This window comes from Salminus brasiliensis, chromosome 5 (assembly GCF_030463535.1).
Source record: "Salminus brasiliensis chromosome 5, fSalBra1.hap2, whole genome shotgun sequence".
In the NCBI taxonomy this organism is placed as follows: domain Eukaryota; kingdom Metazoa; phylum Chordata; class Actinopteri; order Characiformes; family Bryconidae; genus Salminus; species Salminus brasiliensis.
The window spans coordinates 7279899-7299234 of record NC_132882.1 but is presented as its reverse complement, the minus strand read 5'-3'; the positions used below and the strand labels follow the sequence as shown (position 1 = coordinate 7299234).

The 19336-nt window shown below is 43.6% G+C and overlaps 2 protein-coding genes across 5 annotated transcripts in view; one reads left to right on the top strand and one right to left on the bottom strand.

The window, feature by feature from the left end:
- nck1b (NCK adaptor protein 1b) overlaps positions 1-4971 on the top strand; it is a 53574-nt gene extending 48603 nt beyond the window's left edge. For all 4 annotated transcript variants that reach the window (XM_072679331.1, XM_072679332.1, XM_072679330.1 and 1 more), the window contains one exon: positions 1870-4971. In XM_072679331.1, coding sequence (XP_072535432.1) covers positions 1870-2070 — 201 coding nt within the window. In that variant the 3' untranslated portion in view covers positions 2071-4971. The remainder of the gene's footprint in view (positions 1-1869) is intronic.
- A 6260-nt stretch (positions 4972-11231) lies between these two features.
- bdh1 (3-hydroxybutyrate dehydrogenase, type 1) lies at positions 11232-19336 on the bottom strand. Its single transcript, XM_072679329.1, has 5 exons — positions 19088-19336; positions 17295-17405; positions 15157-15298; positions 14195-14347; positions 11232-12529 (listed from the first exon to the last, which is right to left on the bottom strand). The coding sequence occupies exons 1-5, from the start codon at positions 19298-19300 to the stop codon at positions 12063-12065; spliced, it is 1086 nt and encodes a 361-aa protein (XP_072535430.1). The 5' UTR covers positions 19301-19336; the 3' UTR covers positions 11232-12062.

Here is a 19336-nt window from a genome sequence, read left to right as displayed (position 1 = left end):
TTTTTAATCATGGTGCAAAAACTACTATGAATTATTTGCTAACAGTTCAGAGTCTTTTGTGGAGTCCCACAGGGCTCAATTTTAGGGTCTGTAAAACTGCTGCTAATCATGAGAGAATTGCAATCATGAGGGTGACTAACTGAACAATGGGCCTGTGTACAGGGTGAGGTGTTGAATGTCTGCAGTGTGGAACTACGTTTTTAGTAGATGGTGGAAACTGCCCAAAAGCCACATGGAACATTGGCACTGCCAGCGTTTGGATGCTGGTCACTTTGTCAGAATGCAGTGAAACCAGCCACAGGGGACCCTGGTGTACCTGGCTGATAATAACATGCTGGTAAGAGTGACCGAGCGCATCCAAAGCTAAACCAACCTAAAAAAAATGGGCAAATCAGGATACCATGCAAACAACCAACATCAATCAAAGCCTACCTATGACGCACTATGCACTAAGGCGGGTTTGCCCACAGGTCCCGCACCATCCGCAAAGTAACTGGTTGGTGGAGTCAAATTTGCAACGCCGCAGGCAAACCAGCAACAGGTTAGAGCGGGTAGGTGCTATTGGTTGCTGGGAGCTGAGAGGTGGGGTTGGGCGGTTAGACTATTGGTTGTTTGTGAAGGCCAGAGGGAAGAAAATGGGCTGCAGGTAGGGGATGGGCAATATGGCGACAAGAATGTAGCATCAAGATGATTTGACACATTTTTGCTATAAAGGTTCATTATTAGGGGTGTAAGATGATATCCACAGATTGAAGTGAAACATACATATGTTTTGTAATACTGTATGAAATCTAAAAAAACACAGTATTGATTTTTAATTAATAATAATAATAATGACGCAGTGGTCGAACCCCGACCCCTAGAGAGCAGTGCTGTGGTCTTCAGATTCCACTGTTCTGACTGGAACTCAACTTTTTCTTTATTCAGAATTTATGCATATGATTTGATATGCATGTGAGTTGTTTAATACTATGACAGATTTCCTAAAAAATGTATGTACATATATATTTTGTCTTGCTTACAGTAAAGCAATATATTGCAACATATTAGTTTATAACCACTGTATAATGATATTTATCATATTGCCAGGTTCACAGCCCTAATACATCCCATATTTTCTTTCTTACATTTTAGAAGTCTAAGATTTTAGAAATCGTAAGACCAAGTAAGGCCTTTGTGTAATTTATTTGAAATTGGCGGTTGGTCAGTGTGTAAGTACTGACGATATCCACAATGTACTTAGACAATTTTTTTTGACATGATGTGAATCTGATGGTTGTTCTTTATTGTGTTACAATTTCATGAAGGACCAATAGGAATGCAGCTGCAATCCAAAAGGACTTCAAATAATTTTATTTATTTATTAATTTTTAACAATGACCATTCCATTGATGATAATAATTGATCATTTACCATAATAACAATAAAGCCTCATATTGCCCACCCCTAGCTCCAGAAAAAAAAATACCTTCAATTTATCATGTACTCAGCTTGCAGACACTGAAGCAATCTACCGTTCTCTAGACTTCACTAATGCACTCGCTAAAGTCGGTTTGTGTTTTTACGTGATAGCAGATCAAACAAAAACCCTGATTGAATTTTGGCTTGAAGACATCGAACAGGTAGGGAATGACGAGGATGACTATGGCTAAATAAGGGGGGGGTCGGCACAAGAACCAGCCCGTGCCAAAGTGGAGTGATGAGAGTTGTGGGTGTGAGCGGCAAACGGCACTGCTAGATTTTGTTGGCCTGGGCAGGAATGACGTGGTTGAAACGGGCAGACCTCAGAGTTTTAAGGTAGTTAAGGTCAGCATGGCGTATCTTCCCCAAGTAATTGATTTTGTCCTTTTCGTCTTTGTTTCCATGCAGCCCAACGACTTCTCCATATCGCTGAAGGCCCAGACCAAAAACAAGCATTTCAAAGTGCAGTTGAAGGACAACCTGTACTGCATCGGACAGCGCAAGTTCGGCTCCATGGAGGAGCTGGTGGAACACTACAAAAAGGCGCCCATCTTCACCAGCGAGCAGGGCGACAAACTTTACCTGATCAAGGCCCTGGCCGCCTCCTGATCGGGACTGTGGCCTGGACCGGAGATCTAGAACCACGTGGCGGGACTGAGAGACTTGGGGGAAATAAAGCATTCCGACAGTGGAGAAAGGGAGAGCGAGAGAGAGAGAAGGGTCAATGGACTCCCATTTTCATGCTCAGAGACGATTTTATGGTCAGACACTTCCATGTATCGATGACGGTGATGTATAGGGCATAGGTGATGTATTTTGATGTCGACATGTATTAGAATTACATCTAGGTTTTTCTTTTGTTGCTATATATCCTCTTTTTTTCTTTTTTTTTTTTTTAACAGTTTCTTTTAGTAATTGCGTCTGTCGATTTCAGAATATCCAGCAGCCGTTTGGGACTTGATCCTGTTGCTGAATTCCAGAAAACGGAGAACATGCGTTGCACGGTTTCCAAGATTTCGCATATTACTTGTGTTCTAATCACAGCGCTTGAGTAACACGTGATAACGCAGTGAGCTGATTTAACGTGATTATATTTATAGGGACACAACATTTCTGAAAAAAGAAATAATAAAAAAAAAACTCCAAATAAAAGTGGGTGACCAAAGCTGGTGACTCAGAGTAGGTGGCTGTACCGATCTGGCTTCAGGCTGAATGTTTACGGATAATGTCAGAAGAAACAGCCGTTCTCATATTGCTGAGCAGCTTAGCAGGATGTAGTGGCTGCATGCTTCCTGCTCACGTGTCTTGTTCTATGGAGGGAGTGGGGCTGGGGCGGGGGCGGGGTGGTAGCGGGGCAGGCTGCTTAATATTCAGAATGTCAGTTCTGCTTATGGGGACTGCCCGGTTCCTCATCAGGACTGACCTTGGCCTCATACTTGCTGTAACACCTCTGTGGCTCATATATATATATGTGTGTGTGTGTGTGTGTGTGTTTCTCTTGACTTTTGCAGAATCTGTACCGTATTGATGGTGGTGGCATCTCCAGCACCTTCTCTGGAGCGCAGTGGTGCTGGATTGCAGTGCATTACAGTCTAAGTGGATTCAAACGTCCTCATGGGCGTACGAGAATTCGCTCGTTCGGAGGGTCTGCGTCTGGTGGAACAGGTGTTCTGTGTGTCGTGACTGTTATCAGTGGTGGCGTATTGCTTGGAAGCTTCACCAGGTGTTCCCGCGAGTCACTGCCTCGTGCTCATTGCTCATGTCGTTGCTGAATGAGGCGAGAATGAGGTGTCATTTCGTGCCGTTTGGAAGCTGAGAAAGGTTACGTGTCGTGAGAGTTAGTCAGTGTTGGAAATGTGGTGAAAGTAAAAGGGCGCCCAGGTGGATAGCGTGGTGGCAGCGAGGCAGTGAGGCGCTGGTTCCTGTCGTTCTTCACCTGGTTGATGAACTGAAGGAGGATGTTGAGAGGTTCCAGCGAGGGGCTGGCGCTGATATGGAAAACCGCAGCAAGATAAGAGGATGTTTGTGAAAGGGAGGGGGGGCGAAAAGGTGGACGGAGCAGCGTTCTGAGGGCTGCCGGAGTGGCCTGAGCTTTCGGCCTGGGGAAGATCACCCCTCGCTGATTGCTTCCCCAGCTGTGAGGACTTGGACTGGGGCAAGAGTGAGGAATGGGGGATTTTTCAGGGAGTGTATGGAAAAAGTGCTCTCTCACACACACTCACACACACACTTATAGACATGCAGAATTGTGAGTCAAGAGTGACTAGAAGGTTTACAGTGAAATCCAATCTGGAATATCTATTGAAAAAAAGATTTAAAAAATTTAATAAATAATAATAAAAAAAGAAAAAGGCATGAGGCCGTAGGTGAGGTGGGGGAACGAACGAGCAGATATGATGTGAATAGTGTGGATTGTATGGTGGTCCTAGCTTCTTCATGGCTTGGTGGAGTGTTTGTGTTTTGACCAGACTGTCTGTTCTTTAAAAAATCAAAAAAAAAGATAATGATACAGAAAAGGAAAAAAAAGTGCCTTAGTTGCTGCTGCTCCTACCAAAGGTTTAGCGATCTCCAGCCATGTCTACTTCAGTCTCGGCTGGCCACACTTTTCTTTTTGTTATTTGAGTATTGCTTTGCATGTGTGTAATCTGTCTCTGACGTGATTTCTTTTCTGCGGAGGGATATCGTCCGGCTCCCGCCCGCTTCCCTATGGAAACTGATCTTGCTGTTAAGCCCCTTGTTGATTTTACGTCGATTCACAGTGTCGATATGCATCTGAAAATTTGACTCATTTGTATAGTCTAGTATGAAGTGACCTTACCATACAGCTGTATCGCTTGGCGTGGTTGGCTGATGTTCTGCGACCGGTGTTTGGGACAGCCTGGCCGGTACCGTCCGTCGTTTAAGCTGATCGGAAGCTGCATTTCTGCAAAAGTCTTGTACTCTTAAAAACAAAGGTGCTACACAGGAATGTTTGAGTGATGCCAGAGAAGAGCCGCCTTCAGTAAAAACATAATCAGTAAATGATACTTATGGGTTAAAGGTTTAGGAAGTTGTTCCTTACACCTGTATCTCTCTCTTACAAAAAAAGGTTCTTTTTGGAAACCAACATGGTTCTTTTATGGCATTGCTCAAGTGCCCACCCTTATTATAATTTAAGAGGTCTGAGGAACATTTCACGGTTTCAGTACCCTTCACACCCATCAGTATCAATTTGAAGGTTCTTCACACTCGTCTCTCTTTTTCAGAAGTGTTCCACCATGGAACCTCCCAAGAACCCACTTTAACACCCTTATTTTTTATTTTTAAAAGAGCTGCATGGGTGAATGATCTTTTAAAGGGTTAAAGAAGGGGATGCACAGGTTCTGTACTAATTTTAAGGTTCTTTGCACTCTTGCATCTTTTATAAAAGTACTTATTTGTGGCGCTGTGGGTGTTTCTGCTATGGCATCACTCAAGTAACCTATTATTATTATTATTATTATTAGTATACATGTTTATATGCAGCCTGGGATGGCCTCTATATATATATATATATATATATATATATATATATATATATATATATATATATATATATATATATATATATATATATATATATATATATATATATATGTATATGTATGTATGTATGTATGTATATAATTTTTTTTTTTTTTTTTATAGCACCGAGTTTGTGGCATCTGTGGCATCGCTCAAAAAACTCTTACACTTCACTTGTAAAAGGAAGTGTGTTAGTAAGTGTCTGTCTGTCTGTCTGTCTGTCTGTCTGTGAGAAGAGCCTTGTAAACATTTAAAGTAGTGGATGTAAAGGTTCTGTACCAATTTACCAGTTCTTCACACACTCGGCTCTTTTACAAAAATGGTTATTTGGGGTGCTGTAGATGGTTCTTCTATGGCATCAATCAAGTAATTATTTATAGCAGCCTTATTTTAAGAGGTGTGTGTGAAGAAACTTTCACAGGTTTAAGAGTCTGTTCTTCACACTCTCTTCTCTTTTCCAGGAATGGCTCTTCTGTAGAATCTCCCCAAAAACCTGAACACACTTACTTTTAAGAGAGAGATATGTGTGGAGAACCTTGTAAAGGTTTATAGAAGGTTCTGTACCAGTTCTTCACACACTCCTCTCTTTTACAAAAATGGTTCTCTTATGGCGTCACTCAAAAAACTATTTGCGACGCCCTCATTTTAAGAGTGTAAAGAACTTTGAAGAAGTCAGTGTGAAGGTTCTTTACCAATTTAACAGTTCTTCACACTTTTCTTTTATAAAAAAAAAAAATTTGGTTCTCCTGGAACCAAAAGTGGTTCTTCTATGGAATCGCTCAAAAAACATTGGTAGCCCCATACTTTTAAGAGAAGTTGTGTGTAAAGGAACTTTTAAAGCTGTAAAGGAGTTGATGGAAAGGTTCTGGTGATTCCCAGTTTGAAGGTTCTTCACACAGTCAAAGGTGGTTCTTCTATGGCTTAATCACTCAAAGAACCATTTGCCACCACCCTCATTTTTTAAGGAGATGTGTGTGTAAAGAAACGTTTAAAGGTTTAAAGAAGTGGATGTAAAGGTTCCTCACTCTCGCGGGTCTCTCGCACAAACATGGTTCTTTATAGAGGCTTTTTTCAAGGAGGTGCTTCGCTGTAGTCTGCATTTACCGGCCTTGTCGGGACCGTATCCACTTGGTTCTTAAAATCCTCTTTGGGAACAGCAGTGAAAGGATATTGAACAGTGTAGCTTATTTGCCAGATTTTATTTTTGAATGCTCCTTAATGTCCACTTTCGGGTTCCCTGCGCCTTTCCCCAGATGTCCACATGTACATCCGACGTAGCCTTGCAGGGTCAAGCCACGGCTGTGTTGCTGGTGAATACGGACACTGTAAACCTCCATCCCGGTTATCTCTGGTTTCAGGGCGTACGGTCAGTGCAGTGGGCTGGTGTGCTCGATACGATCCTCACTTTACTACTTGGCTACTTTGCATGTTTGGCTAACAGCAACTGGACTGGCTTGCGATGGTCGCTCTTCAGGCTGGACCCTCCAGGCCAGTCACTAGCTGACCTAGGATCTTATTATTATTATTATTATTTTCTTGTTACCATGAGCAGGAGGCACCCGATCTTGGTATGTGCTTCATACGCCACATGTTGAACATACACCCGAGCGTCTCTGGGTCGGATCAGAGCCACTAGCCCCTCTGGAAGAGCCCCTCCTCCTTCTCAATCGTTTGGATGGCGAAGACTGGGCAGGCCCAAGCGTTAACGTCCTAGCTTGATCATATCGTTTCTAATCTTTAGCCTTTTTCTTTTTTCCAGAGATTTTAATTATTACTGACCCTGAACCTGTGCGGAGGGGCAGCGTGTTCATGCTCTGTCAAACAGAGCGAGGATCTTGAGGAAATCTGGGCCAGACGATGCTGTGAAAATGACTGTATGACTTATATGCTCACTATCTCTACATGGAACTAAAACTCCTCTTCATATCTAATAGAAGTTTATTAGACTGTTCAAAGGAAGTAATAAAGTACATAAGCCAACACTCCTTGGTCTTCGAGTCATATATGGAGAAGATGCACAGCTGTGGGTCGGCGGGTAGCATTGGGTAAATGCCCAAAGGTGGATCCAGATGATCGGAGTATGCTGAAGTCGTGATAATAGTCAAACTAGACAATCTGCTGTTGGTTGATTTTTATCTTTGGGATTATCTTCTCATTGACATCACATTAAAAATACATTATAAGTCCCCCTATAAAACTAATCGTAAGAGACGACAAGGTTATTGTGGTTAATGCATGAAATCGGATGAGAAAGGTGCCCAAGCCTACAGTTTGAGGTGTCTCTTTGGATTGTGCGATATGTTTAACCTGGACCAAGACTGAGACTCCTGTAGTAAGAGTGTATACATGACTGAGACGGTGTTTTGGCTGTTCAGACTCAATGCAATTCTCAAGGTTTCCAGTTATCACCTAAATACACTACATTGACTAAAGTATTAGGACACCTGCTCATTCATTGTTTCTTACAAAATAATCAATTGTATAAAAACGCTTTTATTCTGCTTGTTGGATTAAATCTTTCTACTGTCCAGGGAAGAAGGCCTTTAACTATGTGAGGTTGCTGTGAGGATTTAATTGCATTCAGCAACAAGTGCATTAGAGAGGCCAGGATGTTGGGTGAGCATCACCCCACCTCATCATCCCAAACTCACCCTAAAAGTGCTAGACGAAGCATCATCCATCGTTATTCAAGAGAACACAGTTCCACTGATCCACAGCTCAATGCTGGGGGGCTTTATAATACCCTTCTAGTCCACTCCTGGCATGAAACATGGTGCCAATAGGCTGAGCTGATGTTTATCTGCTCCAGAGAGTCCTATTCTATTGGCAATATGTTTCTACAAGGCCTTGCTCTGTCCCCACATCATTCTAATGCAGTGGCGTCTGCTGGCTGATACATTGGAGCCGGGTCTATGACGCTTTCCTACCGGCCTGTTGGCGTTGGTTGGCTGCACACGTCGGAGGGGGCGTGATTGTCTTTGTCCTTTACCAGTGTCGGGAGCATTGCATGTGATTATAGGGGGAAAATATGGACGGGATGCAGAATTGCAGATCCAAACTGGAGAGCAAATGGGTTAAAAATAATAATAATAAAATAATAATCACAAATAAATAAAATTAATGAAAAAAGGTTTTCATGGGATGTTTTTTTGTGACTGTAGATCTGAACCTAAAACCTAAACCAAATGATGGGTGTCACTTATGCAGTGCAGTGCATTGCAACCCAAGGTGCTGGTGAAAAGCCCTGTTACTCATTAGTTGTTGCAATTTTTCTCTTCTCATCCAGCTGCAGCCAGCGAACACGGTCTTGAACTGGGCTTGGCCCTTATTGCCTCACTGTTCCCAAACTATAACCAGCCATGTTTGTGCAGCCTGGATTTGAACATCTGCTCTGTTGCTTTTCACATTGAGCAGTCTCAAGAATTGGGTTGATTTTAACCCCTTGAACCCTGCAGACCCTATAGTTTTAACTTTAGGTTCTATTATTTAATCACCATTTTAAATGATCTTTGTTGGGCCCTTAAGGGTTAAAGGGGAATTCCACCTTATTTAATAATTAATAAGAATTATGTGATAATACAATATAGTTGCTGGGATGTCAGTCATTTAGAGTGGGTTTGGTGTGAGATGGTTTATTGCACAGATACTTTTTTTTTTTTCTTTAATGTGGTGGTGGTAATCTAGGATCCAGCTGTCGCCATGACGACAACACTCTCCAAAACCACCAGTTATCCAACCACCACAACGTGTCTTCACCACAAGGTGTATATGTGATGTAGATTGTGATACAATGGTGGTAAATACATCCTCTCTGCCTCTAATAGAAGTGCCTCTGACGTGCCTTTAAATTCCGGCCGCTTCTCAAAACTAGCATAGTGTGTTCTGGGAATCGAGCAGTGTATTTGTAAGCACTGTGTGTAGTGACCGATTGCAGATAGGCTTTCAAAAGCCCAAAAAAAACCCTTGATGTCTCGTTCCTTTCAGCACCACTCAGCAACTGGGTTAGTTTCTCTGAACTCCAGGCCTGGAGGGTTGGTCTCCAGGAGTGCAATCAGAGGTGTTTCAGCAGAGAAGACCCCAACTGCACATATCTGTCTCTCCAGGACCAGAGTTCTGCACCCATCTTCAGTAATGCTAGGGAAAGTATCCCTAACCAGCTTATCTTACCTAAATGACCATCTGTAGCTAAACTTGATGACCTGCATGAGCTTCCATCAGCCAGCTTTTACTGGCTTTATTCGTTAAAGGCCACAAGACAGTCAACACATCAGAGCCATGTGACCTGAGCTATACGTATACCTGAGCCTGCGATGGCAAAAGTCTGCCCTCTACAGGGACCTATAACCACAAGACATCTGCATGTAAAGCAAAGACAGACTTGCCATTTCTTCCCAGGCAGTTTCCCAGTGCTTAACAAAAGTAAATACTGTAGATCACTTCCAATCTCGAGATTTCCAGACTACTTTTATTGTGGAAAAGTTCAAATCTGGGAAAAGTGACAATTTCCATTATTTTTAAACTGAACATGAGCCAGAACATGAGTTGCTCAGCTGCTCCATCCAGTGGCCATTTTAAACACAGCTTTTCCCAACTGGTAAAGAAAGTAAAAGAAAAGGAATGATCAATTATTAGAAAAATACTGGCGGCAAACAAAACAGACCCACTTCTTGCTCCAAGTGAAACTTTAGGTGACTATGCGTCTGGATGCTGGTGGGCGAGTCTTGTGAACCGTATTCTGGGTTTGAAAGTCTTGTCAGCCGCTCATTAATGTCAGGCAGTCTTTTGTGTGTGCTGATGGAGCTTTGACAGAACCACAGGCATCCTCCTTCATTCAGTGGCAGTTTTCCCCTTCACTGAAAGGGACCCAGCTGAGGCATCTGTTCTGGAAGAGGCCGCAAGCAGAGCAGGCAAGGCCGTCTCTGACGCGAAGGCCTCCTCGATTTCTCACTGCAAACTAAAACCTGCAGAACCCAACCTCACGCTTTCACATTACTGGAATGTTTAAGTGAATAGTTCACCAAAAAAATCTCATTTACACAACTTACATCCCCCCCCAACGCAGACAGTGGGCAGCCAAAGGCAGCTTTGTGTAAACTATATTTTTACACTCATTTATTGTAGCATTTAATTAAGTGATTTTGTCCAGCAAAAGCTCTTTCATGCCAAATTACACTTTAAAAGGACTTATCTTTGGCTAGTGTGCCCCCTAGGGGTTGAAGATTCTCATTTATTTTTCCATGTATAATTTATTTCAAATTTCACCCCATTTTCAACTTAATTTGGAAGGCCAATTACCTAAACCCTAATCTCTAGCACTGCCCCCAACACTAGAAGGATGAAGACACTAGGTAGCCAGCATACCCGGAGCTCCCTCCCCAGCTAACAGACGCCCGTGCTGACCAACATCAGTGGGGAGAAAGTGCCATCAACCCACCCCTGAGAGAGCAAGGCCAGTTGTGCCCTCTCTGACTCCGGCTGCTGATGGCAAAGCAGCATGACCCGGGATTTGAAGCAGTAATCCTCTGTCCTAATCACGGTGGCAGTGCCTTATTCCACGGGACCCCTCGGAGCTGATGTAGTGGCGGGCAGCAACCTTTTTCTACGTACTTCTATTAACCCACCCGTCAGATGTTCTTAACCCCTCTAACGTGCAGTGGGGGCTCAACGGTTAGAGCTCTGGGCTCTTGATGACAGGGTTGTGGGTGCAATACCCAGGCTTCGTAAGCTGCCACTGTTGGGCCCTTGAGCAAGGCCCTTCACCCTCATAAATACATTTCGTCAACAGTATTCATATCCAAGACAAACTTCAGATATCTGGTTCTATTCATTACATCATATTTTCCTGGATTTCACTTCACGCTCAGACCAAGCGTGGCTTGAAGCATGGCAGAATGGCTGCCCACTGCTCTGGGTATGTGTACTCATTTATGGCTTTTAGCTGACGCTCTTATCCAGAGCGACTTACAGGGTTACTGGTATTACAGAGGTGGGCCAATGTAGTGTTAGGAGTCTTGCCCAAGGACTCTTATTGGTGTAGCGCGAATCTGGAAGTACCTCCAACATGGGCGGAAAGCACATCTGGCACAGCTCGCTCGCTGGTGCTGCGCAGAGCTCAGCGGTAAGATCAATAAACAGTAAAGTCCGTCAGGTTTTATTTATACAGTACAGTTGGGTAAACATTAGCTAGTTTGGTATTTTAAGTCCCAATCTGTACCACCCCCCCCCCCCCCCCCCCCAAATTTACTCCTGTTCCGGTTACCTGTCGTTTTATTGGTTACCTTGTTGAATTGAAGTTTTCCAGCTGGAGATGAACACTGTTAAACTTAATGGAGAGGAAACTCTGGAAAGTGCTTTTGGTGGAATTAGGGGTGTATTTAAGAAAAGGCAGTAGCCTCAGCCATAGTTTACAACAGAAAATTGGAATCGGCTGAAAATCGTAATGTGTCGGCCATATGATTTAAAAAATTGGGAATTTGAATCAGCCAAGAAAACCGCAAATCTCTACTTGGTGAAGTAGAAGCTTCCATTATGTGTTAGCTGCATTAGGCGTGTAGCTCTATTGTGAACCACCAGACACCAAATGTATGTCCTGAGAGAGGGGACAATATGAAAATGAGATTTTTTTTTGTTGTTGTTGAACTATTTCTTGAAATCTTCATATATTAAAGTCCTGTAGTGAACATGTAGTGATCTGGAACAGAGCTGTGGAAGTGCTTAGTGGCAGGTCCATACAATTAGACACACAGTGACCACGCCATCCACTGGACATGGAGAGAAGTGAAGAAGAGGGTAAAACAAAAAACAAAAATAATCAAAAAGGTCTGAAGTTGGTCAGCACAGTTGTGGAATAGGTCGGACATTTCACTGGTTTGTTAGTGTCTATCTGCTTGGCAGCACCGCTCAGACTACGTGACTACGGGCAGCAGCAGTCGTCAGGATTTGGAGCATGATTAGCTCAGCGCAGCAAAAACTGTGATAATGATTGACATACGATTCAAAGTTCCAGCCCAAATCAGCGGCTGCAGAGAAAAAGGGAGGAAGGGAGGCACCGATTAACTTCAGAAATAGAGCCTGTCGGAAATGGCTGCTGGGAGATGGGTCATGACCTGCATGCGAATCCACCAGTGAGGCTCCATTGGGTTGTAGCGTGTGTACGGCCGCTTGGACGTGATGGCGTCCGTGATGTCGTCTAGAACCGGCATTACGTCTCGCTGCCCACTGTTGCAGTATGAGCGCATCAGTGCCATGTGCTGCTCAAAGTGGGTCTTGCCGTAGTCCTCCTGCACATCGGGGGGCGCCTCCTTCCATAGCTTCTCTGCCGTGGTGGCTACAATGTCGCGGGTCAGGATTCCCGTGGCCACTATGAAGTTACCTGGCTCAACAACAGACACCTTGACCCCCCAGGACTTCATCTCGTACCTGAGGCAGTCAGAGAAGGCCTCCACTCCGTATTTGGAGATGCAGTAAGGAGAACGCAAGGCATTTCCCATCCTGCCATACATGCTGGCTATGTTCACCACACGGCCTGTAAAACAGAGAAAAGCCAGGTCTTCGTTAGGTCGGAGCAACTTTGAGAGGCTGGTGTTGCACAATGGGTAACAACACTGCCTTCACAGTGTATAAGGTTAGAGCCTTTGGCCAGGCCAGCCCACCACATGCGGCTTACAGCAGCATTACCGAACAATTTTACCCTAAAATAGCAGCTCTAGGACCATGTTGATGCTCCAGTGACTGTAGCAAAGAGAAGGGCATGTACTGCTGTTTGAGGTGGGGCTCAAGTGTCTAGTGTTGTGAAGTGAATTACCCTCAGCAACTGTAGGGGGAGCCCAGGAGCAAAAACAAATATGATGAAAATATTTATATAAATAATTTTGGTTTGGTTAATTCTGGTAACTCCGGCCTGCAATTTACTCAACTGGTGATACAGGCCGCAGTGACTAGCCCCCCCCCAATGATTTCAATGCAATTATAGCCACGTACAGCCAAGTTGTTTTTGAGAAAAATTATATAAAATATAAAAACATAAAAAAATCATTTACCAGGACAATTATTCATACCCAGCTGGTGTCTTATTTTGTTTTTGGGTCTATAAAAAGTTTAGATATCTGGTTCTAGTCATCACCACAAATTTGCCTCGTTTTTCTTGAAGCGTGAATTTCACTTCACACTCTGATTTTCATGACTTGCATCTTAAACTCTTTAACCCTATTCGTATTTAACTTAGGTTTAAGATGAGTCTTAAAATTAAACTTAAGACCAAGCATTACTCAGTTCATACTCTGAATTATCTGGTAACTATGCAAAATAATGTGTTACTAATATATTACTTTGTTGAAAATCAGGTCAATATGCACATCTAAATGCAAGACCTCAAACCTGAAGCCCTTATTATTTAGATGTGTGGCAATGTGTTGTCCTGACTGTCTTCTACCACAAAGAGTAGCTGCATGCACAAAGAAATGACTGGTTTTCCCCTGAACCGTCTCGGATTAGAACCTTTATTGGACCAGTTCTGGCCTGCAGGCCGCGTGGTTTGCCAACCCTGAGCAGGCTGGAGTTATTATTGGATTAATTGCATAAATATATATAACCAATTACATAACTAGTTACATAATTAACTACGTTTGTATTGATATGAAAATACATGTTTTCTTTCTATGCAGTGCAGGTAGGAAGTTTACAATCTGTACTTTACACACACTTTCCAATTTTCCTGCTTGTTTCAATCGAAACTAATAATAATAATAATAATAATAATACAATAATAATAATATTATTATTATTAAAAATAAGTCACCAGATTATTACTATTTTAATGAGCAGACAAGAGAAGCCTGGAGTTTATAAATGACACGTCAGGACAATGCAGTAGGCAATTCCTTGTCAAGTGACCACAGTGCTACAGCCGTAACCATCTTCAGGTCATCTAGCATGGCTGGACAGAGGCACCCTGGTTAAGTGAAACCTGGAGACTGAAGTTATAGCACCCAGAGTAAACAAAATAACAAACTAATAATAATAATAATAATAATAATTAAAAAAAAATATTATTTATGATTATGTAAGTTATTACAGCAAATGGATATGAATACTGTGCCTGGTGTACGAAATGTACTGTTGCATATATTATGTAATTTTCTCCAAATAAAATGTTAAAGGTGCTGCTAGAATTCATTCATCTGTCCCTCACCTTTTGCTCTGCGGATAAGCGGGAGAAGGGCTTTGGTCACTCTGATAGTTCCCCACAGGTTGACCTCTGATACCTGCTTGTACGTCTCCATTGTTGTGAATTCCACCTCGCCAAACGTAGAGACGCCTGCATTGTTCACCACAGCCCACAGACCTGGCCAAACACCAAACAAGACATGAAGGTGAGTCAAATCTAGATTAGCTGGAACTCCTAAATATCAAAAACTTGATCAAAGAAATCAAAGACATTGTGACTCCAGAGCAAAACAAACAAAAGTATTGGACTCCTGCTCAGTCGTCATGTTTTCCAACATTGCAATCAATTAAAAAGAGCCTATCCTGCTTTTGTTGGAGTAACTGTCTCTACTGTCCAGGGAAGGTTTTCTACTAGATTCTGGAGCATTGCTATGAGGATTTGATTGCATGTACCAACAAGAGAGTTAGTGAGGTCAGGATGTTGGATGTTCAACACCCCACCTCATCCCCAACTCATCCTAAAAGTACTGGATGGAGCTCCACCATTCATCATTCCAGAGAACACCGTTCTTCCACTGCTCCACAGCTCAATGCTGGATGGGCTTTATACCCCTCTAGCCCATGCCTGGCATTAGGCAGCAGCATAGTGGCAATAGGGTCATGTTTATCTGCTTCAGAGAGTCTGATTCTCCTATTCTATTGGCAATATTTCTCAACAAGAACTTGATAAGCTGTGTCAGCAATGGGTGCAACATGAAGTAGCAGAATGTATTCATTAGAAGAGGTGTCCACAAACATTTGGACAAAGTGTATTAGGTAATCCACTGCATTTGAAAACCTGTTTACTAAATTCCTGCAATGTATAGTAATGATGTGCACTCAATCAGATGGCCCATCACACACACACACACACACACACACACACACACACACACACACACACACACACACACACACACACACACACACACACACACACACACACACCTTTTTCAGGGTCATCCAGGTTGGCCTTGATTAACTCCACAGCCTGAGAAACCTGATCGTCACTGGAAACGTTCAGCTGAACCACCTTCATTCTGTCCGAGTGCATGTTCTCCAGCTCCACCGCCCCCTCGCCAGCCTTCTCCTGTGGGCACAGAGCACTTGGAACCATTACATTTACAGGCTAACAAATGGTGCCTGGCTCAAAACCTGGTAAGTTGAACTCTACAAATTTAAGCTAGTTCCAGGACCTGATTGAACTCATGAGCTCAGACAAGGGTCTGCAGGTCAGCAGGGGAAGCTCTAAACTGCCCAGCCCGAGTACAGGAGCTTCAGGCCACATTAAACTATGACATGTTTTGAGGACATTTCAACTAAGGGTCTAGTTAAGGGTCTTATTATATTATATTTTACACTTCTGAACATGCCTGATATGCATCATGGTATTTAGTTTTGGTGTTTTGCTCTATTTGAGCAGGCAGAACCATTTCTTTAGTAATTTCTCAAACACAGAGCGCCTCGATATCTGCCTTCTAACGGAGTTTAAACAGAGACCTCACCCTGAAGATTTATGAGCTCAGTCATCCTCACCATCCCACCACCGAAAACCTCCCTTGGCTGCTGTCGTCTATTTTCCCCTTTCCTCAGCGCATTCATAAGGACTGTGGAGTTGGACTAACATGGCATGAATCTGACGAGTCGCAATGCAGAGCATCAGATATGGATCAGATTTCAATATCATATACAAATTGTCTGATTCAGTGTGTTTTGTGCCGTTCACACTGCCACACAGATGACTAAAGAGATCTGATGTGGGCCCCTTATACACAACTCACCCAGGTTAGGGATATTTGGCTTTGGGGTGAAATTTCAGGATGGACCTAAAATGCAACGTGACCTTCTCTAAACCTTTGAATCCACATGTCCAGCTGTTCAACGGTTGCAACGGTACATGCTGTTCTCTAACAAGGAGCCTAACGGCAAAATTCACAACAGATGTCTGATCCATGAATTAGATGGAAGAATGAGCTAGAAGGAGTATTTAAACAGTCCTCCTGTCCACCCTGAGACCAAGACGACACCGGACAATTGATCAACAGTACCTCGCCATTGCGAGGCTTCAAAAAAGGATGTCCTCAGAGGGAAGTGGCCACTGAGCTTAGAGGGTCACAGAGTGTCATCAGCAGGTTGCAACAGAGTGTCTTGGACGTCTTTTGGCCTCATCCCACACTGACGACCAGATGATTAATACCATACAACTCCAGAGAACGTCGGGAACGGCTGCTGGAGACTGGGGTAGCTCAAATGGGCTGACCTGCACTTTCTTCAGACTTGAATCTCATAGAAAACCTATGGGACCAATGGAGTCGCTGTGCAGAAGCTCGTAACTCCGTAGCCCAGGACCTCGGTGACCTGAGGGCCGGCCTTTAAGAAGAGTGGGATGCCATGATCAGCAGTCAGGTCGACTTGTGAACAGCATGAGACGTCGTTATCAAGCTGTAATTGATGTTTAAGGGCACATGACAAGTTATTGAGATGAGGAAACTGTTTGATATGAGGAAATCCACGCACCAATGCACGCTTCTACTTAAATACCCTACTTTCATAATATAATATCACTGTAGCGTGAACTTTTCATGAACAGCTTCTGAATACAACAACCTCTCAGATTCACCGGTCATTAAATACCAAGAAAACAGGTCACAACTGACCATGAAACTGCTTATCCTTGAGTCTGTGAAAATGGAGGTACTGTAAAAATGGCTGTCCTACCTAAACGGTTAATGGCAGTTTTGCTCTATGCCCTCGAATTAAAGCTGGAAGGCCGCACTTCAATCTCATCTGGATTGCATCGAGGTGGCATACAGAGAGGCACAATTATATATACCTTTAGACCTGACTGCATTCTACTTCCTCTCCATCTACGCTATATGCTCTAGTGGTGTGAATGCTTGGGACGCTGGCATACATGTCAACATGTCGACTGTCTGTTAAAAGGCCCGAGAACCATTGCTCAATGATTTTGAAAGAGTTCGTTAAATTCTTTTCAGCCCACTTCCTCCCCAACCTCAAACCCGGGGCTAGAAAACATTAACCAACCAGAGACTACAGCTCTGCAGCTCTGCAGCTCTCCACGTTACCTTCAAAAGGCACCCAGCAAACACTGTGAACCCGAGCTTGTGGAGGTGTTTGGCCAAAGCGAGGCCAAAGCCACTGTCACATCCTGTAATGAACACGGCCTTCCTCTCCACCTGCAAACAGAGAGATCGAGAACGGTTACTTCCAGAAATCTCATGTAATCGGGCCATGCAGTCGCTCCTCTTAGCATGAAGTGGGTCAATCTGTGGGCAGGAGAACAGTTCTGAAGGCTAAACAATACAATGTGCCAATATCTGGCTTAACTCAGAGGATTTTAATAAGTAAAGAAGCTGCTGTGTAAGCTTTTCCCACGGCCTGTACTTTTAGGGATTGTAAAGACCCCAGACTTCAGCTGGCAACGATTAAGCTGAAGCGAAACAGTACTCAGTAATTTTAACGTTCAGAGTGTTCGGAAGCTGCTTAGAGGAGCCTGTGGCTGCTGATTGTTGGGACGAGGTTTGAGGAGTCTTGAATATTCATAAATTAAGACCCGAATAAACGTTACGAGAGCTCAAATCTATTGGGGGGGCCAAATTTCTTTTATGGTGGGGGTACGATTAAGCTGAAGCGAAACAGTACTCAGTAATTTTAATGTTCAGAGTGTTCGGAAGCTGCTTAGAGGAGCCTGTGGCTGCTGATTGTTGGGACGAGGTTTGAGGAGTCTTGAATTTTCATAAATTAAGGCCTGAGACCTGGGTAAACGTTACGAGAGCTCAAATCTATTGGGGGGGCCAGATTTATTTTAAGGTGTCCCCTTTATGGGGGGCGGGGTACGATTAAGCTGAAGCGAAACAGTACTCAGTAATTTTAACGTTCAGAGTGTTCGGAAGCTGCTTAGAGGAGCCTGTGGCTGCTGATTGTTGGGACGAGGTTTGAGGAGTCTTGAATATTCATAAATTAAGACCCGAATAAACGTTACGAGAGCTCAAATCTATTGGGGGGGCCAGATTTCTTTTATGCTGCCCCTTCCCCCACCCACCTAAAACTGTACATACCAAAAATACCCTTGCTTTGCTTAAAATGTTGGGGACGACCTGTGGTTCCCAAAGGTTTGCATGCCACTGTAGCCATTATGTAGCCTTAAAAACACAACTTTTACAGACATGGCGCCCTCGGTTTCGAATTTAGCTGCATTAATGGACTTCATTTATTTACCACAGCATAAAGTTAATCGGTTATTAGTTCTGGTGATTCTGGTGACACAGGTTTCCATTACTTGTTAGCTGCACTAGCCTAGTAGTTCCAGCGTAAATCTAAAGAGGCGAAGGTTCAGTAAGAAAGGTCTTGTCCGATGGACTACGTTTGGATACGTGGGCAACTGTGCAAATGTATTTTTTGGGGTGAACTACTCCTTTAAGGTTGCATAACATGCATGTATGTATTATGCATTTTTTTTTCTGTACTTTTGTTTTTTAGAGGAATTTAAACTTTAATAATTGATAATAATTACTAAAATGCATTTATTTGTAAAAGTGAAAGCATCTCACTGCATCTCCCCAACTGTCCCACTAAAGATGAACATGATGAACATGATAAAGAGGATCTTAAGAGACCCCCAATAGGTGTCTGAAGACCCTCTTTAAGCAGATACAGCATGGAAATGTACATAAGCAGTATTTTAGATATCACCTAAATTAAGGGGGGTCTGAAAGTGTCCCACTCTAGCATAAGGAGACCTCTCTATCCACGCACAGGTCTCCAGACCGCCCCCCTCACTCTGGCACTCCGAATGACAGGGGGCGAGAGCAAGCCCGCAGCCTGGCCGAGCCACAGGCGCTGCAGGGCCGACACCTACCTTGACGGACCCCCGCGGTAGCCGAGGCAGGGCGATGTAGAGCACGAAGAGCGAGTACAGCAGCACCACGCACTCGGTGGCGCTGGCTTCAGGCAGACCGCATAGCCAGGCCACCAGGTTGAGCGCAAACGGCAAACCGAAGCCCAGGATCAGAGTGAGAAACACCGAGAAGGCTACGAGCAGGGCGACCCGCACGAAAGGCAGCGAAGCCATTTTGGCGAGCGGAGCTCCTGAAGCTGCTGCTTTGAC

Coding starts and splice junctions, on each gene's coding strand:
- bdh1 (XM_072679329.1), bottom strand. CDS start 19,300: ATGGCTTCGCTGCCTTTCGTGCGGGTCGCCCTGCTCGTAGCCTTCTCG. Junction 17,406..19,087: donor TACCGCGGGGGTCCGTCAAG/GTAGGTGTCGGC, acceptor CTCTGTTTGCAG/GTGGAGAGGAAGGCCGTGTT. Junction 12,530..14,194: donor GCTTATCCGCAGAGCAAAAG/GTGAGGGACAGA, acceptor TCTGTTTTACAG/GCCGTGTGGTGAACATAGCC.